The sequence below is a fragment of the Periplaneta americana genome, chromosome 14 (assembly GCF_040183065.1).
Source record: "Periplaneta americana isolate PAMFEO1 chromosome 14, P.americana_PAMFEO1_priV1, whole genome shotgun sequence".
NCBI lineage: Eukaryota > Metazoa > Arthropoda > Insecta > Blattodea > Blattidae > Periplaneta > Periplaneta americana.
This window is the reverse complement of record NC_091130.1, coordinates 84721486-84746386: the sequence shown is the minus strand read 5'-3', so window position 1 is coordinate 84746386 and position 24901 is coordinate 84721486. Positions and strand designations below refer to the sequence as shown.

General features: G+C 33.5%; 1 protein-coding gene across 1 annotated transcript in view; it reads left to right on the top strand.

Moving 5' to 3' along the window:
* Window positions 1-24901, top strand: part of LOC138713529 (netrin-3-like) — a 595020-nt gene that overhangs the window by 521894 nt on the left and 48225 nt on the right. The window contains exon 4 of the mRNA XM_069845701.1: window positions 9274-9348. Coding sequence (XP_069701802.1) covers window positions 9274-9348 — 75 coding nt within the window. The remainder of the gene's footprint in view (window positions 1-9273; window positions 9349-24901) is intronic.

The following is a 24901-nucleotide window of genomic DNA, read 5'->3' as shown; positions in this document are numbered from 1 at the left end:
CATTTGTGGGGAGGAATCTTAAGATGTCAAACATGTATTATATGATTGTCCAGTCTTTTGCCGTGAAAGATACAAGCTTGAGTTGTTACTGAACACTTTAAATTATACATTTACCAAACCGTTAACCAATATCCTTACCAACTCCAAATCATATAAGTATTTCATGTCCTTCCTGAATAGAATATTCGTGAAACTGTAAAATGTTAAATTATTCCGGGGGGAAAAAAAATCGTATTAGTTCTAATCAATTATAATGAAACTGTAAGTCTTCAATTTCGCATACTATAATATTGTACTATTGGTTTTAATTTTTATTTTAATTAGGCATTTGATTTCTAATTTTGAGCCATTTCTTGTAATACCTGATTATTGCCAATTGTTGTTACTAAATAATGTATTTAATTCGTAAATTTTAAGCCATCTCTTAGTATAGCTATTTATTGCTTCTAAAATAATATGTTTAATAGTTATTATATATATATATATATATATATATATATATATATATATATTCTTCCTATAACCATTATATATAAATATAGAGACATGCCTTGAGGCTTTATGAAACGATCCATTCTTTCATTAAGGTGCATTCTTGCACATAATTCATGTGAATTGTAACCTTGACCACAATTTTGTATTATAATTTTATTATTGTTTACTGCTTATAAAATATGTATCTTGATACCAACTATAACCCTAATATACCTCAGGGTGAAATAGGGCTTATTAAATTGGATAATTAAAAAATGCCTCAACTGTTCAGTTGAGATTTATATAAAACATGATTTCAGACGACACTTCAATCCTGAACGGAAGAAGGATTTTGGCGAACATAAACTTATAAGTAAGAGTTTAAAATGGGAATCTTAAAAATGATTTATATGAGGCTGAGTCAAAAAGTAACCTCAATATATAAATAAAAATCAGACTCACATAGTAGATCGTAAAAACACACACACACACACACACACACACACACACACACCCTCTGTATAACACTGCGTACTTTTTTTTTTTTGCTAAAATTCACCTGATAAAAAATATTGCGTGTACACGTCTAACATCCTATCATATCGCAACTGCTTTACATTTATGTCAGTGATGTGAAAGCAAGCGCATTTTTCTGACCTTGACGTCATGCGCGGGCATCAAGCGCTAAGTATGGAAGGAGGAAGGATTATGTATCTGCATAAGCAGCCTGTTGGATTAAGAAAACAGTGGTGTACAAACTTCAAACGGAACTCGAAATTTTATGTCGTTATTTTTATATGACTTCTTTCTGTTTGGTATTATCTATACTGTCTGTAAAACAAAAGTATTTACACCAATTTCTTAATACTGCAGTTGTGTTTTAAACGTTAATAACATAATAAAGAGTTAAGAAGAAATATTCACACATATACCATAGTAATACAACTATACTGTACTAAGTGAATGAAACTGCATTCACAAAGAAAGTGATATCCCAGAAAAAGAGATTGAGCATGACATAAGTTGCAATTGTTATTGATGGTATCTTTAGCCTTATAAAAATAATCAATGAACTGATCAAAACAATATTGTAGTACAAAGCAAAGTTACCTAGGTACTGTATATATGTTTTAAGTATAACTAATATTTCATAACAAATCTCTTATCGCAATATGCTTTTAAGGTGATATAGGTGAGCAACTTCCTATTATCAGAATATTGAATTATTTTTTCGAAACCTGCTGAAGCTATAGAGCTGACGTTTTTACAACACACGGGCACATATCTTTTGTTTATGACGTAACAGCAGTTGCTTTGTTAATTCATTTCCTTACAAACATTTTCCATGCGAATATTTTGAAAATTTTCATTACATTATCTTAAGTAATAAGCACGTATTTACGATATATTATATTTACGAAAACATTGTTTCAGTACCTGTAAGGCTACAAAATAAACATATCTGAAAATTTCATTTTCCTATATGAAAGTTGAGAAAATATTCCTTTTGAACAAAAAAGCAAACTTATGAAAAATTAGCATTGAAATTAAAACTTACATTCTTATAATGTATTTATACTTCTCAGACAAATATAAAAGTTAACATGGATACAGTTTCAATAAGTTCTCTTCCCTTTATCCATTGAATCAGTGCTGGCCATCCCTGTATGTAGCTCGACCAAGCGACATACTGTATACTACCTCTTTCGTCTGTCTCTTTCCTTTCCGCTGTAAAGCGCTCAGGCTCTCCTGTGCTCTAAAGCGTGCGCCTATGGGCATCAGTTGGCATGACTGCTCTAGATGGACATATGCTGTATGTCATTGTGGTAACTCCTGAGTAAATCGAGGACTGAGAACAAATGCACCATAATCTAGGATTAAAACAGATCCTTACGCAGAGAAAACTGGATATACTGTCAAAACTAAAGGTGAATGTGCGATATGTACTGATATCTTAAAATTATTCTTGTATTCAGGTCTAAGAGTAAAAGTATTCTCAATTGTGCTATTTCCGACTCGTCTATTTTGTGGTAAGTAGCATAATATACAGGGAAGTAATTATATAACAGACAGTCTATAGTAAATTAATGTAGACTATTATAATGAAGTAATTTTGATTTAATTCATTTTATGTAATTTAGCTGTTATTATCATGCAATACTCTATAGAATTGTTATATCAATTCTACTTTCAAGCTTTGTACTATACTAGATCTAACATATAACACTGAACAACAAATTTTTATTTTTTGTCTTGCTCCGAAATAAAAACAGGTGAATATTACTCATATTTGTGCCCTAAATCTCAATTTAAAATCAAATTGCCTCATCATGTACCATTTTCCAGGGAAAATGAATTGAATTTTTTTTATGACAAAACTTATTTGTTTTTAATTTTTCACCGCCACTGATAAAATTACAACACACAAGGGATTCAAAATGTCTCATAGTACTTGAAAAATGTGTACTAGATACAAAAATGTTGTTACATAGTTTAAAACACAATAACAATAAAAATATTTCATGCGTATAATGAGAAAAATCTCGGAATTTGAACTTACTATTTAAAAGAATTTTCTAGATGACTTCTGTTTATAGTTAGACCCGGAACTGTATTTTACAATTAACCAAAAATAGTCTGCAAGCATGCGGATCATGATCTTCCTTTATATCGTCTTTCGATTTCAGATATTTATTGATCGAATCTTTTCCTATGCTTGTCGCTTGCCGCTCCAAGGTTAGGAGAAGAGAAATCCAAATGAGAAAGTAAAAAGTTCATTATGAGAGACATATTAGACCCTATTTTTTCATATGCACTTAACATGGTTTCCACAACAAGTTCTATGTAGTTATCTGCACTAGAATTTCCAATGAAATTTGAGAAAATATCTTTGAAAGCGCGCCATGCCATTCTTTCCGTAACGGAAAATTTTTCCTCAAACAAAGAGTCACCCATAACTTTGTGAATTTGTGAACCGATGAAAATGCCCTATTTTAATTTGCCTTCATTCAAACTGGTAAACTTTTCTTTTAAATATGAAGACCACACCTTTGTTTGTTCATTGCATAGACCTCACTTTGAATTGTTATGAAATTTACTTAATAGAAGGGACCATATCTGTTTATTTATTAGAAGTAGTAAAGAACATACCAACAACCATAAGAAATCAGAAATAAGTCATAAACTCATAAAATGCATTAGCTTTTGTTTTGGTTTACAACCCCCAACCCGCGCCAGATATTTCCTAGGAGAGTGCTTATCGAAAAGTGAAATCATACTATATCTTTAAAAAAAACCTTACGTGATACGAAGAAAAGAGACGCATTTTTGGATTCAGCGCACATCAAACCATAAGGGACACATTGTTTTAAGTCGGAGCAAAATTCTTGTTGTTCAGTGTAATTGGTCAGCGTCTGAAAGAGAAATATATTTGCAAGAAATGAGTACTGTTACTATCAGCTGAAAAAAAAAACACTTCCAATTAAATGATAGACTAAGTCTGTCATGAAATTTAAATTGTTGCATAAAATTGCATTCATGTATTCATTTTTCACTAAACTATACCATATTTGGAATAAAATGTTGTAATCTCTTATATTATTTAAAAAGTGTGTTGATAACGGATGTACTTCTATAGATAAGTTTTTACTAGTTTTAGGGACTCTCCAATCTCAGAGTGGATAACTTTTCCAGCAGCGCAACATAAATCCTTTTGGCTCTTTAGCCCATTTTTAAATGCATTTATTGCATATTTGATTTATTTTACCTATTTGTATACTCTTCAAATGAGCATAATCATTAGAACCTATTACCCAAAATTAGTCATGTTCAATTTAAACTTCTTCAACAAAATAAACGAAGTGTAAATCAAACCAAAAGCCCCACACTCACTGCATCTCCACTAACAGGCAACAAAGTCTGAATGCTGTTTGCCATGGTCCTTGATAGAGCAGGGCAAAATCGCGAGATAGCATTTAAAATATAGAACCTACAAAATGGGACACCTTATTTATTAATGTCCGACGTGCACTACAAAACATGGTGAAACTTTGATATCCTCCTGCACGACACACAGGAGAAAAAACGTAATTAAATAATTGAAAATATCAAGATTATAACAAACCACTCTAGAGACATGATGTGATCGTTGAAAAGGTTATATACTTAATAGTTAACAGTTCTGTATAATACTGCAGAATATTCTAAACTGAATAATTAGCAAAGCAACTTCTTTAGCACAACTTGTGGCTTGTGGGACTTCTCAAACCCCGCCCTTTACCGTCTAAGCGCGAGTCCTTATATACTGTCATTTATATTGTTACAAAAGCAACTAACAATAGATATATCAGTCAAAACAACCTCATACAATACCAGAGGGAACTATGAAGTAATTACATAATTAAATTGGCTACATTTGGTAGAGGATAACCCGAATCACGCAAGTGAAATGGGTAGCATTAGATACACACATTTAGTAGAGGAAGCATCCGTTTTTTGTATACGCATAAATAGTTTAACAGTTTTCTTACTCGAAACTGTATTTAAATAATTAAAATACGATCATTTTGGTCCAAAAGCATACATATAATGGTGCAAGAATATTTCCTTTAATATGTTTTTTTTTATTGATGTTGTATCCGTATAATTAAAATACGATAATTTGGTTCACGTTCGTTTATGGTCCAAAGGATAATTATCTAATTATAATTAGATTAACATGTCTCTAAATTAGTTTTGAATACAATCTTTAATAAATAACTCCAAACTTGGATTGGGTATGAACATAATTTTTTGTGTTAGCCTCAATGTGCATCATTGTTTACGTAAATAAAAACGAACTAAAATTAACATGGTAAATAAATACTATTTTAAGAAACACAGAAAACAAATATGGGTATATTATACTCACAGAAACGCTCCAGTGAACTCCACGGTAAAATATTAACTTTTACTCTACCTATATGTTTTATTGTATTTTTGGTCCAGGGAAAATACTCGTATTTTACAACATTGTAAAAATATGATTACGTTTCTTGGAAAAAATAAATTAAAATGTTGTATGAAATTAGTTTAAAATAAAGTTTAAGTATACACTACATGGCTCACCCAAATAGTACGTAATTAAGTAATAAAAATTTCGATAGAATATCAACTTTTCTTCATACCATTTCGTGGCACTTTGTAAAATTACTCGGATAATCTAGAAAATAATATTTGAAGGCATTGTAAATTTGTGTCCGGTAAATTACGACAGTGGATAAGTAAACTTCAACATTTCGGACTGTTTTGACCAACGTAAACTAGTCAAATATGACACAGTATGAAACAAAGGTATTTTTCTACGACAGTGTGTAAAATTGCATTTTACTCAATGTTACCAGTGCCTAAAGTGAGTCTTTAAAACACCAGTGCGTAAAAAAGTAAGTAATCACTTTAGATACTGCCAAAGAAAATGCAATATTCAATGTACAAATTCCATTTATTATGAAATTAATTCATTAACTTGATATTTCACGAAGTAAATATTACACGTAACGCAAATAAGTAACAAATTAAACATTCATATTTACATTTTAGCCCGTATTATTCTGAGGTTACATGTAGTAGTCATTGCTTGCATTGTTTCAAGGATCTGAAGTAGGTAACTTTATTTTTCAAGACTATGATCACATGGTTACTTATTTATTTATGGTTCTGACTTCAGAAATGTAATTCAGAAAGGTGTCCACAACGCTGCGTTAAAATCAATAACTTATTAACAAAATTTTCTGGCAATAACTAGGTCCATTAACATTGTAAACGTTAAAATTAACCCGGGAAGGTAAACTTTACAGTAACGGTAAGCAGTTGAGTCATCATTCACAATGGAAACTTGACGTTTCCATAAGACCAATACAATCACGAAGCTTGAGTTGATGAGGGTTAGGAACAATAGACTGTGCCGGTACTGTTTCACATTGTATATGATGAGGCGATATTAGCGATCCCAGTGGTTAGCAACTATCTATGGATGCATATTCCCAAAGTATTGAGCTTCGTGACTATATATATATTAGATTGCGACGTTACCATAAGATCATGAAATATATTCGCAAACAGATGACTACAACACAGAGAAGAATCACACGAAAGTGCAGTCGAATATTTCATGTTCGTATAAAAGATTTACAAATGTGATTTATTTATTTGTTCCACATATGGTTGGCCACTACAAATTAGTATTTAGCCTAGATAATGTTAATATTATAGGTTAACTGAAATGTGAATATGACAAAATAAATAAACAAAATGCATACTCTTGTAGTACATATTAATGGCGACTATCTTCCATATACATATTTTCTTTCACTGTAACTTTGCCACAGACCTATCACGAATGATGTGGTTTGTCATACAGACAGCGATATGACTGGAGGAGGATTAATATTTCGCCAAACAATGCCATTTTATTTTATTTGTTTCTTTCAGCTTTCTCAGCGCTCTTTTTTTATGCGCTTTCAAAGAGTATTTTTGTTTCAACATAGTCTAGAACGTCACCGCAAACGAAAAACTTGAAGTTTGCAAGCTTCTGTTTTCACACTGCCGTTCACTTCTAATGTTAGCATAAATACGAAAATCATTGTGAATGGTTACATTGAACACCCTGACTGCAAGCTTTGGAGTTCGTCTACTTCTCATTTTCGTTTAGACGGCCATGAAATCGTGACCGTGAATAAAACAAGCTGTGATTCCGTGTATACTTAATTCATAATGGTTCTGAATTTAGACGCCCATGAAGTCATAACCTAATAACCTCTCAAACTTGAAATATTTATTTAATGTAAATTTGTACTACCGTAAAAAAACATTGCAAGATACACACTCGTAAAGTTATCTTTTTGACACGAGTGTAAAGTTTGTGAAATGAGGAGAAGCCGAGATTCCCAACTTTACACTCGTACCAAAAAGAGAATATTTACGAACTTGTCTCATAAATAACTACTTTTCATTCGATACCTTATGTGTAAATCTGCCGGGAAATTTTAAACTGCCCTTTAATAAGAGCTGTTCGCTATAGATAAGTCCGACAAGACTAGTTTCACTGTCATATCACTAATAACTTGTAGGTTACGTTAAAGCAGTGGTTTCCAACCTTTTTTGACTGACGACACACCTTTCTGAACGCCCATTATATCGCGACACACTTAATTTGTTTTATTAATAATGATAGAATAATAACAACCAGTGCGTTTCTTTTGGAAAAAAAAAGGTGGCGGTACTCTGTGTAGAATATTTTATAGCGATCGGGCAGATGATTACTCTTCACTGCACGGGAATTTTGTCGTTTTAAGCTCCTTTTCGTCCAACTAAGACTGGAATTCAAAGAAAAATTATATTAAATCATAGTTATTCACGGATATTTCGGTTTAATGATGAAAAATGTAAGAAAATGGTGCTGGAATGCCGTCAAGCGCGTTCGGCCAGAAATAAAAAAACACTAATAACAACTTCTTTATAATGTCGGACATCCAGTGTTATAGATAGGTCGATGTTAACACGTAATCGAATATTCTAAAAAAAAGAAGCAGCAACTTGAGTGGCATTAGTCATTAGAAAAAAGCAAAGTTATGTGTCAAAAATTCCAACCTGTCAACGCTGGATGTCCGATAAAAGATTTTTATTATAATTTTTGAAAAGTCACCAATTTAAATTAATGTGAAGTCTGCGCTTGTTGGTTTACACAGAGTTTCCCTATTGCCTACATGGCCTTATGGTTGATATATCAACAAGCAAGTCATCCTCAAGATGCAGCAGTCTGTTCCTTTGTTTAGATTTCACTATTTTTATGGTAAAAAATATTGATTCACACAACTATGACATTGAAAACGGCAGTTATAAATATTCTTTTTAGTTTATTTCGGCACCATCAACTGATTTGACAAAACATTTCCGGATATAAGACACTCAAGATTTTATTTATATTCATCGCCACGCCACGTAAAACCATATTAAAAATATTCATCACTATATTTACAAAACGCAGTACGTTTTTGTGAACCCTGAAGGGAATTTTCGCTCACATTGTTTGAATTAGCACTGCTGTCATCTAACCCAGAACTTAATTCAAATTCTATTTTTCGAATTAAAAATTTGTGCATGATAAAATCTAAAAAAAAGCAATTTTGATAAAATAGTCGCACTATCACCTGCTCACACGTATATACTGAAACTGGTCAATATGTTCTGACGATTCTAAACTCTGTTTATTACTGAGTGGAAAGAGTAAACGAATTAAAGCATTGTTGCAGTGTTCACTTTCATTTGAATTATCGACAGGCAGAAAAATTAAACTGAGCATTGTTGCAGGTATTCACGTTTCAGTGGTAAGTTCTGTCTCAAAATAAAATGTACCATATCAAAGACTTCGTTGTAAATTTAAAATATACGTTGTAGAGAGACTTTCTGGATGGCATTAAATTTATTTTTCAATTTCAAAATTTCGCGACACACTCCATGGGGCTGCGCGACACAAACTACAGCCTCAAAGCATGTGCTACATACTGTATTTGTTAGATCCAATCGCAGAGGACGGTTCATTCCAAACAGACAAATAAGGAAGGTGCTACATGAACCAGTGTTGCTCGGAACAGCATATGTATAGGTCGCAAAGTTCAAACCTTTTTCTGCGAATTCACGATGGGGTAACGGAGACAGCTCGCAAGGACTATGCTGTCGTAAAATGGGTTATGCGATTCGCCTGTTTCCTCGCTCTTTTTATAGTTGCGTCTCTGAAATCATTATTATTGTTTTCTATTTCAGATCGAGACCAGTGTGGAAAATGCAGAGCTGGGACAAGGCGCTTAAATCTCAACAAGTACTGCAGAAGAGACTACGGTAGGTTGGCAAGCTGTGGAAGGAGTTCGATACGATAAAACGCTTACGTCAAACGTTGACTTTTAGCAAGTCAATTCTTGAACTAACTTAGGGGATTCTGTACGAGACGGACACATGGTGTTTTGGAGGAAAAAATTGCATAAATGCATGATTTTTTAGTAGCATGATATTTAAAATATGACGATTTATAATGTAAAAAAGATATTTTTCTGGACAATCCAATCACTTGAATAGGTAAAAAAAAAAAAAAAACTGGAAAAAGTAAATATACAATTGAGGGGTTGGCTGGAAGAAGGGCGTCAGGGCCGCCGACAGGATTTATGGGCCCCTGTGCAATATTGTGCTTGGGCCCCGTTGAAAAAAAAAAGTTAAAATGACTAGTTACCAATTATTCTGACGATAATAATTATTTGCAAAATAAATAAGAGATAACCTCATACATAGATACGAATCTAAAAATATACACTTTTGTTACATTGAAAACTTTTAGTAAAACTTCACATTAGCACAATATATTACATTCATCACGCTTCTTTTTCAGTAGTGCCTACATAATATGTTTCGTGACGAAACTTTCGTCTTTTTGTTGTCGTTTCTTTCGTTTTGTTTTCATAAAACACTATTCTTAAACAGCTGTAATTTCTGACTTGCATTCGAACATCAACAAACAACTCTCCTTGACTTCATTGATGCAAAATCAATTATATCATCAAAATTTAAAGACCTAGCAAGATCGCTCTCCAGACCAAGGAGGCCAAGGTTACTCAGTCTTTCTTGACACATAGTTACTCTGAATACATTTTTATTTCCTTCATTTTGTTTGAAGTTGGTGTGAAATTGAGCGTTGCTAGTGAAGGTGCAGAAAATGAACCAATCTCAAGCCCGTCTGCTCAGGTTGTCAAAAACGAATACAGTTCATGCTTAGAAGTGAATTCTGATGGTTGTGCTGTTTGGCTGTTTAGAAAAAAAATGCTGATAACAGTAGTAGGCTATTGAATCAGAATAAGCAAACAATAGCAAAAAATTATGTGTTAATATGTGCACGTGAAACAAATTTACCTACACCAGTTCCTAACTCTGAGTCATGGCAAGTAACATGCGACATTGGAAAACTAAAAAGTGGCAGACAAATTGTATTATTGAATGTATTGTTCGAAAAAGTACCCCCAACCTACCTAATAACCGTCTAAGTGACGGAACAAGACCCTTTACAGTATTATTTTCAGAACTCAAGATTGGGGAATGTTCCCAGAGACTGGCTAGTGTGGAGTGAAACAAATCAGTCACTGTACTATTTTCCCACACTCCACACTTACCAGTCTCTGTGAACACATTCTCAATTCTTCAGTTTTTAAAATACTATAATACTGTTTTTGGAAAGGCTCTTGTTTTCGAACAACACATTCAATGACACAATTTGTCAGCTACTTTTTAGTTTTCTAAGGTCGCTCAATTTCACACCAACTTCAAACATCTCCTTAATATCTTCCAATTTTTCTGTCTCTTCTTGCGCGTCTCAGCTCCCGACTTATGCTTCTACTTGTCCATTGTCCACTGGTAACACTAATGAACAGAATTTACTAGAAAAACGACAACAAAAAGACGAAAGTTTCGTCACGAAACATACTATCTAGGCCGTACTGAAAAGGAAACGTGATCCTCCGGCTTGGATTTGGGAGAGTCCACTAGCATATTGCGGTGGGCCGGCAGGGGTTGGTAGTTAAGAGGACAAGCCAATTGAACGTGTCCGACGGGAATATATTTCAGGCAAATTCCGGAGGCCTTAAGTGTCGTGTCTATGATTGTTAACGTGAGAAACCGATAGTCTATTATATAAAAGTTAAACATTTACATAATGAAGTGGTAATTTGTATTAGTTCTACTATTGTTGGTTAATATGTCAGATTCATATAACAAATGTTCTTACAAAATTTTATAGTACCGGTATCTGTGAATAATTCGTGATAATAAAAAATAATCAGACTCACTTAATCTGATGGGCCCTTAGTGCTCACGGGCCCATATATATTTGCGCCCTTTGCCCTCCCTTCTCGTCGGCCCTGAAGGGCGTAATTCAGAAAACATAGTTTTGAGATAATCAACAAAAACTATCTGTACCCTTGCATCTCTTGCTGGAATAGGATACTATTCATATACGTATATTGTAGGCCTGTAGGATAAAACATTCTCTTGTGATTATTAATGAGTTCCATGGTTAATGTTCAAATATTGTACGAGAATGAAGCATTCAATTTTTTTAATTACGTCCTTCTTTCATAGACGAGGGTTCAAAATACTGCAATACTGTTAATTTTTCTATATTTCTATAGCAGAGACTAGATATAGGTCTATACTACAATAATGAAGATAATTACAATGTATATTCTACAAAAAATATATAGATGATGTTCGTTTACTAAATTGTTATCACAACATTAAAAATAATTAATCCCCCTTATTTCACATTATCATTTTAACTGAAAGTACCTAGAATATAGGTTACAAACACTATACCACTTCAAGTGATCTAATAGCCTAACATAAACAACATCTAGAATCTTGTGAGGCCTATTGGAGTGTTTGCCTCTCATATCTCTCATTACTGTGTCACCTAGTTTCACTATATTTTGTACAGTTATCATTCATTTCTTAGATATTTTAAACAATGACAGAATGAAGGACTTTCATAAAAATTCTTCTCAGTCATGATACTGTATACCCAAGAACATTCTCGGTGCTGTGGTTTTAGAGTTGTTTGACGTTGCTTAATAGTCCTCCTCTCCAAATATCCCATAAGAAATGTATTCTGTTGGTTTTTGATTCCAGTTTCCCAAAATCCTCAATGGAAAATGGCTTGTTTCTCTGTAGACATCTCATATTTCTTCTGGCAGTAACTAGCTCAAATGTTTTGCTGCTAAACTGTCAGAAATATGGCCGTACCTAAATGGCTGACTGCTAGCCTGGATCTAATATTTTATAGCACTGCATACGCCTATAGCCCTATTATTAGTAGCTTATATTCATTCTCCTTTGAAAAAAGTAAATAGTAATAACTTACTGACCTATTTGTGTAAGCTTTTTCATAATTTCGTCGTCGCTTGCTAGATTATTCTTTCATAGTTTGTTAAACCGTTTCCGTTTTCTACCTTCCCGTATGTAATTCATTTTCACTGATACTTTCAACATCAGGAAGGTTATACGAGCATTCGCTTCCAATAGGCGAAAGATAGAATAGATCAGAACATTCGTCAGACAACACGAACACTCTTGCAATTACCTTCGCCGGTCCTCGAACCACAGTAGTGAGATGGAAGACGGACGCAATTCAATAATACCTCTCTATTGAAATCTATTGGGGGTAGAGGTATAAGATTGTGGTGGTTGGTAGAAACGCCACCAAAGAACGCATACAGCCATTTCACGGATAAATGCCGTAATTCGAATTACGCCCTTCTTCCAGCCATCTCCTCAATAATTGCCCTCTCTTCTAAGCCATTCCTTGTCACAATCCTCGGCCTGTCGCTTAACTATCCCCTCTTCTAACCCACTCTAAACTTGTTACAGTTCTCGTCCTCCTGTTACTTATCTATCTTCTCCTCTAACATTCAAAATTTGCCACAGTCATCCGTCTCCTATTATATTTCTATCTTCTCTTCTAACCCACTCTAACCTTGTCACAATCCTCGGCCTCCTATTACTTAGCTATCCCTTCAACTAACACACTCTAATTTTGTCACAGTCATCCGCCTCCTGCCACTTAGCTATCTCCTCTTCTAACCCATTCTAATCTTGAGATAGCCCTCGGTATCCTGTTACTCATTTTTAACTCACTCTAACTTTGTCACAGACATGGCTTCTGTCATTTTGCTATTACTTCTTCTAAACCACTATAATCTTGTCAAAGTCCTCGGCTTCCTGTTACTTAACTATGCCTTCATTTAACCCATTCTAACTTTGTTATAGTTCTCGCCTCCTGACACTTAGCCATCACCTCTTCTAAACTACTGTAATCTTGTCACAGTCCTAGGCCTCCTGTTACTTAGCTATCTCTACATCCAACCCACGCTAACTTTGCCACAGTCCTCGCCTCCTGTCACTTAGCTATCTCTTCTTCTGACCCAAACTGCGTAATCTTATTACTGTCCTCGATCTCTGTTATTAGTAGGGGGCGGATATTGATGATCTAAAAATCTACTTAAAATGATCATTAAAATACCCTTAAACTAATGGAAAAATGACATGGAAATAAAAGAAAATGACATTTAAATATTATTCACCGTATTCGCATCACAACTTCTTCAAAATTAGTCACCTTCTTTCAATGAATATCCTGCAAATTTCGGACAGAGAAGACAACGTTCTGGAATTTAGCTAAGATAAAGGAAAAGAACATGCAACAAAATGAAGGTTTTAAGGGAAAACTATAGATTTTAATGAGGGTTTACAATGTATTTCAATCAGGGTTGGTCCATGTCAGTGTCTTCATTCTCTGTCTTTTCCTCCTTCCGCGCTTCACTTTTGTTACCAGATCTTCCAGATGAGGGAGTGTGAATGACAAAACGAATTATGGGCGCAGCGTGCATTCTTGCAATCTTTGTGTTAAAAATACTGTCTACTACAGTAGACATCCTTACCGAACCATGTTGAGGACATAACTCCTGTTCAGGACACGGCGCAAGTTTCCCCCCTTCCAAACATAAATTCTAAAGACACCCTCGTACCGACAAAAGAACAGTAGCCGTCAAAGCCCTCACTTAAAATAAGCTGCTGTCAAGCATTTTCTATTACTTCCGTTGTATGAAGTGAAACTTTCAGTGGAATGAGGGATGGACTTTAGAGTCTGTTCCAAAGTATAAAACTCAAACTTCACTGTTATTCACTTATTCAGTAGGTAATTACTACTGGCCTATTTGCTTAGAAAATTATTTAACAGACCTATCGCTAAAGAAGAAAGTAAACTGCATTCCAAATGATCTAAAAGTTCTTCAAAGTAAGAAAATTACCAAAAAATGCAGAAAAAAATGTAAAAATGACCTATTATTTCAAAAACGTAAAAAATTGCAAAAAATGAAATATAACATTTTTTTTGCGTTGATATTAACATAGAAAGGATTTCTATATTCATAGGCATCGTCCTAATGTAAAAAATACGATGATGACCTTCATCAACATCCGCCCCCTAGTCATTAGCTATCGGCGCATGTGGCCACTTTGTGCAGGATACCCCGATTGTACGGTATAGTTATGATCAAATTTTAATAATTAAATCATGAGCAGTTCCATGTAATATGAAACATATAGGCTATCATGACACATTCATAACCATAACCAATGCTATTTTTCTAGCGAAACGCGCCGGAACAGCGTTCCGGAATCTATTTGTTATATTGTTCATCATGAAACCGAGAAATAGGCTATGTTAATATTTGTTTTTAACATGACTTCCGTTTAGGCCTTGTAAGTCTTAAAATTGAACGAAAAGGAGGTTAAAAACGACAAAATTCCTGTGCACTGGACACTGATCATTCTTCCGATCGCTGTAGTTCTACCACCTTTTTCTCAGAGCATATCTATTTATATTCTACGACTACAGTCCTTGAGCTAATTAACCCTTAGACAGATTATTAATATTTTCCAGAGGTCCGCAGAAGATGCTCCTTTTTATATTAAAAGCTTCCTTTGACATTGCTATCCTCCTTTTGACTTCCTGGCAGCAGATCATGTTAGTACTGCTTATAGTGCATTCCAAGTATCTGAAGCTGTTCACTTCCTCTACTGCCTCATTTAGTATTCGCAACTTTACCTTCTTTATTTTTCTTCCTATGATCATGGTCTTAGTCTTGTTTGCATTTACCTTCATCCCATACTACTAACAGCTGTCATTTAATCTCCAGTAACATATCCCTTAGTATCATCTCCTCTTCTGCTAACAACGCCATATCATCAGCAAATCTTATGCACTTTATACTTTTTCCTCTTACTGTCATCCCTTTTATGTTCTGAAAACAGTTCTTCATTAAATCCTCCAAGTAGATGTTGCACAGGGTAAGTGATAAAGGGCATCCTTGTTGTACTTCTCTACCCATTTCAATTCCTTCTGACATTAACTTCTATCATGCCCAAGGTTGCGGGTTCGATCCAGGGCCAGGTCGATGGAATTTCAGTGTGCTTAAATGCGACAGGCTCATGTCAGTAGTTATTAAATAAGTATATAATAAATTTCAATCTTAAGACATATCAACTTGCAAATGTTTATTTGCTATTTAATAACAACATATGAACGTTTTCGCCGTTTAGGGCATCTTCAGATATAACAAAAACATGTAATCTGGACCTATAATAGTAAATTATGCAAATGACAAGGAGTAGAGGACAATATATGTAATACATGAGATTCATGAGCTTTATGTAAAATATGACATAATACAGGATGAATATTGAGATGATCTTTGGATTTTAAAATTAAACTGGACAAACATTTTTACATATAGCTCATGTTACAATTAATATACAATGATTAAAATTTGTCAATGATGTTAAAATTTAAAATTTATAATGATGGTAATAAAATGCTTTAGAGTAATCATAGCTGAGAATTGTCGTAAGTTACAAGATAGTTTGCGTAGCTGATGTTCGTGTGTTTTGTAATTGTTTCATCTGAAAATTGAGATGGAGAAATAATAATAAATGCAAAAAATATAAACGAGTTATTATATAGAGACGCAGATAATTATATTATAAAAGTACTTACTAAAAAACGTTCATTAATGAACTAATGTTGTTTATGTTAAAGAATTGCTATTAGGTGTAATTAGATTTGTTGAGATATTTGCCCGTTGAGTATGAATGTAGTGGAATGTACGAAGATTTCGTAATGAATTTTTTTAGTCATTCACTGAAAATTAAATAGAGAAAATCAATATTATATTTCGTAGTAATTAGTAATAATTAGATGAGCTATAATACCAAATATATGTAAGTGAATTTAAGGCAGCAGTAATAATTATTATAAGATTACTTACTTAAAGAGGTCGTTGGCTTTTGAAATGGATGTTGTTTGACGGCAGTGACTACTCTAATTTGATGACATCCTATTACGTGTCATCAGGTTTATTGAAATATGTAAATGAAGATGTTCTATAAATAGAAGAATATTAACTATTAATATGCTTTTCAATTTTGGCCTAGCTATGGGCAACCCTTTATCAGGAACTCTTACCGAAATCTTCTTACAAAACATAGAGGATAACAAAATCAATGAAATTCTAAATAAACATAGCATTAAATCTTACTATAGGTATGTAGATGATACAATCATAATTTATGAGAACACTACAATAGATAATTCCATTCTTGATTCATTTAATAAACTACACAAAAATCTAAAATTTACAGTTGAACATGAAATAAATAACTCGATTCCATTTTTAGATTTAAAAATAATAAAACATAAATTTGAACTGAAATACGATATCTATTGAAAACCAACACATACAACACATAGTATACCCGCAGATTCAATAAATCCCCAAAACCAAAAACAAAGTATGTTTAATTACCTAATAAATAGATTAACACAAATACCATTATCCAAAAATAAATACAAAAAAGAAGTACAAAGAATTTTAGACATTGCAAATGATAACGGATACAGTAAAACCCTTATTCGAAAATTAATTCGGAAAAAAGAAAACAATAGACAACGGCAGATAAACACTACCTTAACAAAAACAAACAATAATAAATCAAAATTTTGGTCAACACTCACTTACAACAAACACATATCTAATAAATTAAAAAACTTATTTAATAAAGAAAATTTAAACATAGCATTCAAAACAAATAATAAGTTAAACAACAATATCCATAACACATTAAATCCTAAAGATAAATTAAATAGTAAAGGCATATATATGCTTAAATGTCACACATGCAGTAAGAAATACATAGGTCAAACCAAACGTAATATAAAAACAAGATATAAGGAGCATGTTAACGATTTCAAAAATAATAGAGAAAAATCAAAATATGCAACACACTTAATTAATACTGGACATGAATTAGGTCATTACCAGAATACATTACGTATCTTAAAAACATACAATGATAATAAATTCATAAATGCAGCAGAAGAATTCTTCATTGCCTACTACCATAATAAAGATCATAATATAATTAACGAAAATTTATTAAACTTTAAAAATCCACTGTATGCAATTTAAAATATACCTGTTCACATTGATCTTGATACGCCATTCAAATAGTTCCTTTCATATTCTTGCGCCGCTGCATACCTCAATACACACGATTATCTAGGCCTCAGTTCTCTTAAAACCACCAACACTCCAACACCAGCACACACAAATGTAAGTATTTGAATGCCGTCAAATTCATTAAAACAATTACATCCTTCCCTCATATCAAAATTGAAAAGCACATTAATAGTTAATATTCTTCTATTTATAGAACATCTTCATTTACATATTTCAATAAACCTGATGACACGTAATAGGATGTCATCAAATTAGAGTAGTCACTGTCGTCAAACAACATCCATTTCAAAAGCCAACGACCTCTTTAAGTAAGTAATCTTATAATAATTATTACTGCTGCCTTAAATTCACTTACATATATTTGGTATTATAGCTCATCTAATTATTACTAATTACTACGAAATATAATATTGATTTTCTCTATTTAATTTTCAGTGAATGACTAAAAAAATTCATTACGAAATCTTCGTACATTCCACTACATTCATACTCAACGGGCAAATATCTCAACAAATCTAATTACACCTAATAGCAATTCTTTAACATAAACAACATTAGTTCATTAATGAACGTTTTTTAGTAAGTACTTTTATAATATAATTATCTGCGTCTCTATATAATAACTCGTTTATATTTTTTGCATTTATTATTATTTCTCCATCTCAATTTTCAGATGAAACAATTACAAAACACACGAACATCAGCTACGCAAACTATCTTGTAACTTACGACAATTCTCAGCTATGATTACTCTAAAGCATTTTATTACCATCATTATAAATTTTAAATTTTAACATCATTGACAAATTTTAATCATTGTATATTAATTGTAACATGAGCTATATGTAAAAATGTTTGTCCAGTTTAATTTTAAAATCCAAAGATCATCTCAATATTCATCCTGTATTATGTCATATTTTACATAAAGCTCATGAATCTCATGTATTACATATATTGTTCTCTACTCCTTGTCATTTGCATAATTTACTATTATAGGTCCAGATTACATGTTTTTGTTATATCTGAAGATGCCCTAAACGGCGAAAACGTTCATATGTTGTTATTAAATAGCAAATAAACATTTGCAAGTTGATATGTCTTAAGATTGAAATTTATTATATACTTATTTAATAATTTACCAGGCATATTGATATATAAAATGAATTGTAAATCATGTCAGTAGATTTATTGGCATGTAAAATAACTCCTGCGGGACAAAATTCCGGCACATCCGGGGACGCTGATATAACCTCTGCAGTTGCGAGCGTCGTTAAATGAAACATAACATTTAACATTTAACTTCTATCCTGACTTTGACTCCTTGTTTCAAATAAAGAATACTGAACAACATCCTCTCTTTCCAATCCACATTAATTTCCTTTAGGATGTACAGCTGTAAAAGCCTGTTCTGGTCCACAAATAGGTTACTATATACACTTTTTTTTATTTTTCTCGAGGTATTTTTCGCCGATTGTTCGTGGCAGTCCAATTGCATTTCTCGTACTTTTTCCCTTCCTGAAGCCAAACTTCTCTTCTTTCAACTGTTCTTCCATCTTAGAATATAAACGTCGATTCAGTATTTGCAGGAGAATCTTCGCTGAGTGTGATGTCAGGCTGATAGTCCTGAACTCGTTACATAGCTTGGCATTATTTTTCTTCGATATTGGCAGCAACATTATCTCCGTAAAATCTTCAGACTATTCGCCTTTCTCATATATTACATTTGTATAACGCACGTAATCTGGCCAGGATCCCAACTCTTCTGTAACAAAGGTTATTTATTACGAATGATTTTTAGAGAACCCGGAGGTTCATTGCCGCACTCACATAAGCAGATTAATCCAGTCCCTACCGTCATATCCAATCTCCCTCAAATCCATTGTAATATTATCCTCTCATCTACGTCTCGGCCTCGCAAAGGATATTTTCTCATATCTCCCAGCTAACACTCTGTACGCATTTCTGGATTCATCCATACGTGCTACATGTCCAGCCATTCTAAAACGTCTGGATTTAATATTCCTAATTGTGTTAGGTGAAGAATACAATCTGTGCAGTTCTGCGGCTTCATGGGAATAATACATTCAATAAGAGTATTATATAAAACTTTTCTCTTAACTGAATCATATGTCTTTTGAAAATCTATGAATAACTGATGTACTGTGCCCTTATACTCCCCTTTTTTTCATATATCTGTCGAATACAAAAAAATCTTATCAATAGTCGTTCCATTACGCCTAAAACCATATTGATGAACCCCAATAATTTTATCTACACATGGAGTTAATCTTTACAAAAGAATAGTGGACACAATTTTGTACGAAATCAACGAAAGTGATATTCCTCTGAGTTACTACTGTCAGTCTTTTCCCCCTTCTTAAAAATAGGTACAATTATGGACTCATTCCATTGTTCTGATACAACTTCCTTCTCTCAAATAGCAAGTACAAGCTTATAAATTTCACTGGACAATGCTTTTCCACCCTCTTGTATACATTCTGCTGGAATTTGATAATCTTTTCAATCGCAATTTCGACTTTAGAAAGTGTGGGGACGAGTATAAATGGCTCAGCAGTTTGTATTTGAATATCGTCCAATCGTCCATATCATTTCTAATTGACGTATGTACATTTAGTAGTTGCCAAAAATAATTTTTCCTTCTGTTCAGGCTGGAATGAGAATCTGCAAGAAAGTCACCATTTTCATCCTTGGTCGCATTTACTCTTGCCTGATATACCTTTTTAAATACTTTTACACCCTTATACAAATCTCTAATGTTTTTATTATTACTATTTGTTTCTATCTCATTGAGTTTTTCCTTCAAGTAGCCTATTTTTTGTTCCTAAGTGTAAAACTTGCTTCCCATCTTTCATTGAAATAAATATCTCTGTTCGCCTTGACTGGATCCTGTAAGAATTTCAATTTTGCATGTTTCCTTCTTTCTAGTATCATGCAGCACTCTTCATCAAACCACGGTTTCTTTTTATTGCTTTCATAATAGTCTATCCTCTGCACTGCTCTGCTGCAATTTTGATATTATCTCGGATATTTTTGCACACGCTATTAGGCTTAATATCAAATTCAACTTCAATGAACTTTCTAAAGTGACAAACCTATTTGAATTTTCTACCTGATAATGCAACCTAGTTTGCTCGTCTTTTCATTTCGGGATATTGAATCTCCTAATATTAACTTGTTGCTCTACTCGTTTGGCTATTGATAGTCTTCATCTTACTTTTCCAATTACCAAAATATAATGGCCAGAATATAATGACAGTCTGTCCCTCTGAAGGATTGAAGACCTACGATATTAGTATGTCTTCGTTTACCTATCAAGATGTGATCTATTTGGTTGTGTATTAATCCATCTGGAGAAATGCAAGTAGGCTATATTTATGCGAGGATGTTTTACTTTTCACAATTAAATTTTTGTTGCGGCAAAGTTAGCTAGCCCAACTCCATTAGGCCTATCATTACTAGCTTCGTGTAGGCTCTCTTTTCCAATAGTCGGTTTCCAATAGTCACCCAATTGGTGATTATTGTTTCCTTCCCCATAATACAGGAAGAAATAATCTCCTATTGATGATATGTGATATGGCATTCCCATCTAACTTAACATGGGAATACATCCCATGAAGTCTATTCTATATCTAGCTAGTTCTTTTGCTACTAATGTTACCCCTTGTGTTCTATAAAGACTCGTGATATTCCAAGTACCAAATCTATAATCTTTTTTCTTTGCTGTCGTAACTCAACAAAAAAGTCAGCCACATTCTGAGGCTTATGCTAGGGTTTCGTAACAAGTTCTCATTACCATTGAAATATCGTCGTTATACATTGTCACTGCTACTAGATAATGTTGCGCGTTTTTCAGTTATTGTCTGCTATCAGAAGCAGGAAAAGATATCAGATGCTAAAACGTCTTTGATCAGATGTTAGGCAACATTGAGATATACGAATCGTATGTGGAGATGCAGGAGGTGGAAAAGAGGGAAGATTGAAGAATGTTGGGTTTGTAGTGAAGGATCTGTCCTTAGGCAGAAGATGTGAATGAATGAATGAATGAATGAATGAATTAATTAATTAATGCCCGTAGCGAGTGGAGGTGCCATCATTGGACATAGTCACACACGGTGGCATAACTACTCGTACTAATAAAATTAACATTCGGCTGTGTCTCATAATGTTGTTACAGCAAGCATTTGAAATTCTGACATTTTGTGTTTCGCCATGGATCCCAGAAAGGGTGTCCATACTCGGTGAGAGGAAAGACAATGTAAAACAAAATGCCTTAGCCTGGAATTCAAACGGCCTGATTCCAAATTGAACTAATTCTGCCATATTAGCCTCAACAAGTCAACAAACTGAAAAGAACGTCAAACGCGCCTAAATTGTTGCGCAAGCATACATAAAAGAGGAGGGGGACAGAAATAACAGTGATGTCTGTGTTGCGGCTGCAACACACCTACTGCTCTTACCTGTTGATTCTCCTCATTGTATCCCATTTTCCCTTACAAGCTCCACTAATTTACAGAGTAACAGAATAAATCATTGCAACACATCGTCCACAATGGCGCTGTCTAATTAAGCGTCCCCTGACCAATTAATGAAGCGAGCCATCTGCTGGCCGAGCCACGCCCGTACAGACATGTTCAATCAGGCAACAAGCAAGCTTTCATCTTAAATTAAACCTATTTCAAGAAGTTTTGAATTTGTTCCCAGATGTCAAACAAACCGGACAGCAGACGCTATTATGAATAACAGTGGGCGTACGTCTCAGAGCATCAGATTTATATGTCTAAGTTCCGGGTTCATATCTCAGTGAGTGCAGTTTGAGGCTCTTTATTTAAAAATTCGTATTTCGATATTTATTTAGACCTAGTATGAAAAAAGTACAGTTTAACTAAATAAAGTTATGAGATGAATTATTATTATTATTATTATTATTATTATTATTATTATTATTATTATTATTATTATTATTATTATTATGTTAATGAAATAACCTTATTTAAACATAAAGGGGATATTTATAATCTTGAAGAAGCTAGATCTAAGACTGCCAGATGCTCCGTTATGAATGGTAGGAGGATACAAATTGTTCCATTTTCGCTATTCGCCTAATTTATGATTAGCATCAGATACACAAAACTGTTCATGTCTTGAATTCTTCAAAGTCTACAGCATGGGTGTCCAAACGTCTATAGAACCAGGAGGTATTGCACGTCAAGCATGCTCTGCTAAGGTCAATAACTTTCCATATAAAATAGGAAAGACGACCTTAAAGAATATGCGCTGCGGGTTGCTTACGCCAGTAGTTACCTCGTACGCGTTACAATTGGACATCTATGGTCTACAGCATGGAAAGCGAGAGAATAGAAGTAACTACTTTAACAATTTTGTAGTATCCCTCTTCTCAATATTTCTTTAAAATATACAATACCATTGTCTTCCTCCTCATATCTAAAGCAGCGTATTGAAATCACTTTTGTTCCAACAATCACACTTAGTCGTGAGAACATAATCGTCACCACTATTCGACAAAGAGTTCCTTTTTTTCTTTTTTCGAAGAATGTGTAATCCTACCTCTCTTGAAATGTTTCTGTCATCATGTCTGTCTTGTGTTATTTCACGATTCTTGCTAAAAAAAATCACATGTTTTGTTCATTTGAGATTAAATCTCCTCGAAATTCTCCTATACATTTTAGGGCTGAACACATATAGTACATAAAAGATTACATAATAGGCCTACTCTTACTCTATCGAAGTAAGTTTTATACAATTAGAAAGTTTCTTTCTATGAAGTACGTTGATTCGTGTGTGAAACGTTGAATGGAAGATGTAGGATTCCCAAATTCTACTTTTAAACACAGAGTAGTTTTATTTTTGTGCACCTTCATTGCATTGGTGCACAAGGAGAGCATCAAATGCAGAATAGTAGAAAAGTATGTCTTCTACGTATTATTTTATCTCTTGAGACGAGTTTATAAACACGTATCAAAATGAGTGATGCTTCTTCCCTTCAACTACTTCCTTAAGTAAACACACGATTTGCTAGTTTCTGATCGTTTGTTTTTTTTACGTCTGTTAACAACAAGAAAAGAAGCTGCTGTTATTCTATGCATCAGTGCATAACTTATAAGTATTGTGTAGTGTGCTAGCTATGGATTTAGAGAAATAATACGACATTGCTCCTGTAAGATTAAAGTCTGTTCTTTCAGTAACTCTTACTTCTCCACAGAATGGCCTATACAGAAGATTCCAATGATTATTGGAGCAAATGCATAAAGCCTACCTTTTAGAAGTATGGCAGGAACACCCATATATAGGCCTACTCTAAAATTAGACTTTACACTCTTTTAAGTTCTTAAATGTAAACATCGCTTCTGTAATCAACGAGTCATGTTCTTGAATGAGAATGGAAACAAGTGTTTGTATAAATATTCAGAGAGTCTCTGCAAGAGTTGGAATCATATTTACATAATGTAATTCATGACACCACTCTTTATACAAGTATGTGTCATTTTCTGACAAGATCTGACTTCTTTCTAAGGTACTTGTTGTCTTGAAAAGCCTGTTTCATGACACCTTTACAGAAGTTCACTGCATCTTATACTTAGTAAAGTCTTTGCAGAGAAAACTCACCTTGATTTCCGGATATTTCCCAACATTTTTTCTGCAAATTCTGCGTAATCTCAACCCATAATGATTTTTCAAGTAATTAGATAATTTATAACTAGGGCTCGGAAGTTGAAGACCTATAAATTGCCTAAAAAGACCTTTAAAAAAACCTGATCCAAATTAATTAATAATTTCAGTTTCAATTAAATATTTTATGAATATAATGTTTCAAAAATACAAAATTCTGGTGGTATGCAACATACAGAGCGAAAAATGAGTGAAATGCTTCTTCTTTCAGACATTACATATTTTTAGATTAACATAATTTGAAAAAGTAATTCCGTGTTTGTTAAGAAAAGTACTTGGAGAATTTAGAATGATTTTTGCCACCTATAATGAATTCAGCGAACCCGCAACGGACATCCTGGAGAAAGAAATCGAAAGTACTATAACTAGAATCATATCTGGCTTAACCACACTAAGGTTACAGAAATTGGACTTCGGAAACTTTACCTCAGTTAGCATTGCAGTGTATCACAATAGTAATCTCCAGATTCTTAGGTGTAAAGATCGTCAGTTTTCTAACAGCACGTTGCGAAACATCGAGAAACTTCTCTCCACATCAACGGATGTCATTGGTGCATAGCCTACTTGAAGCA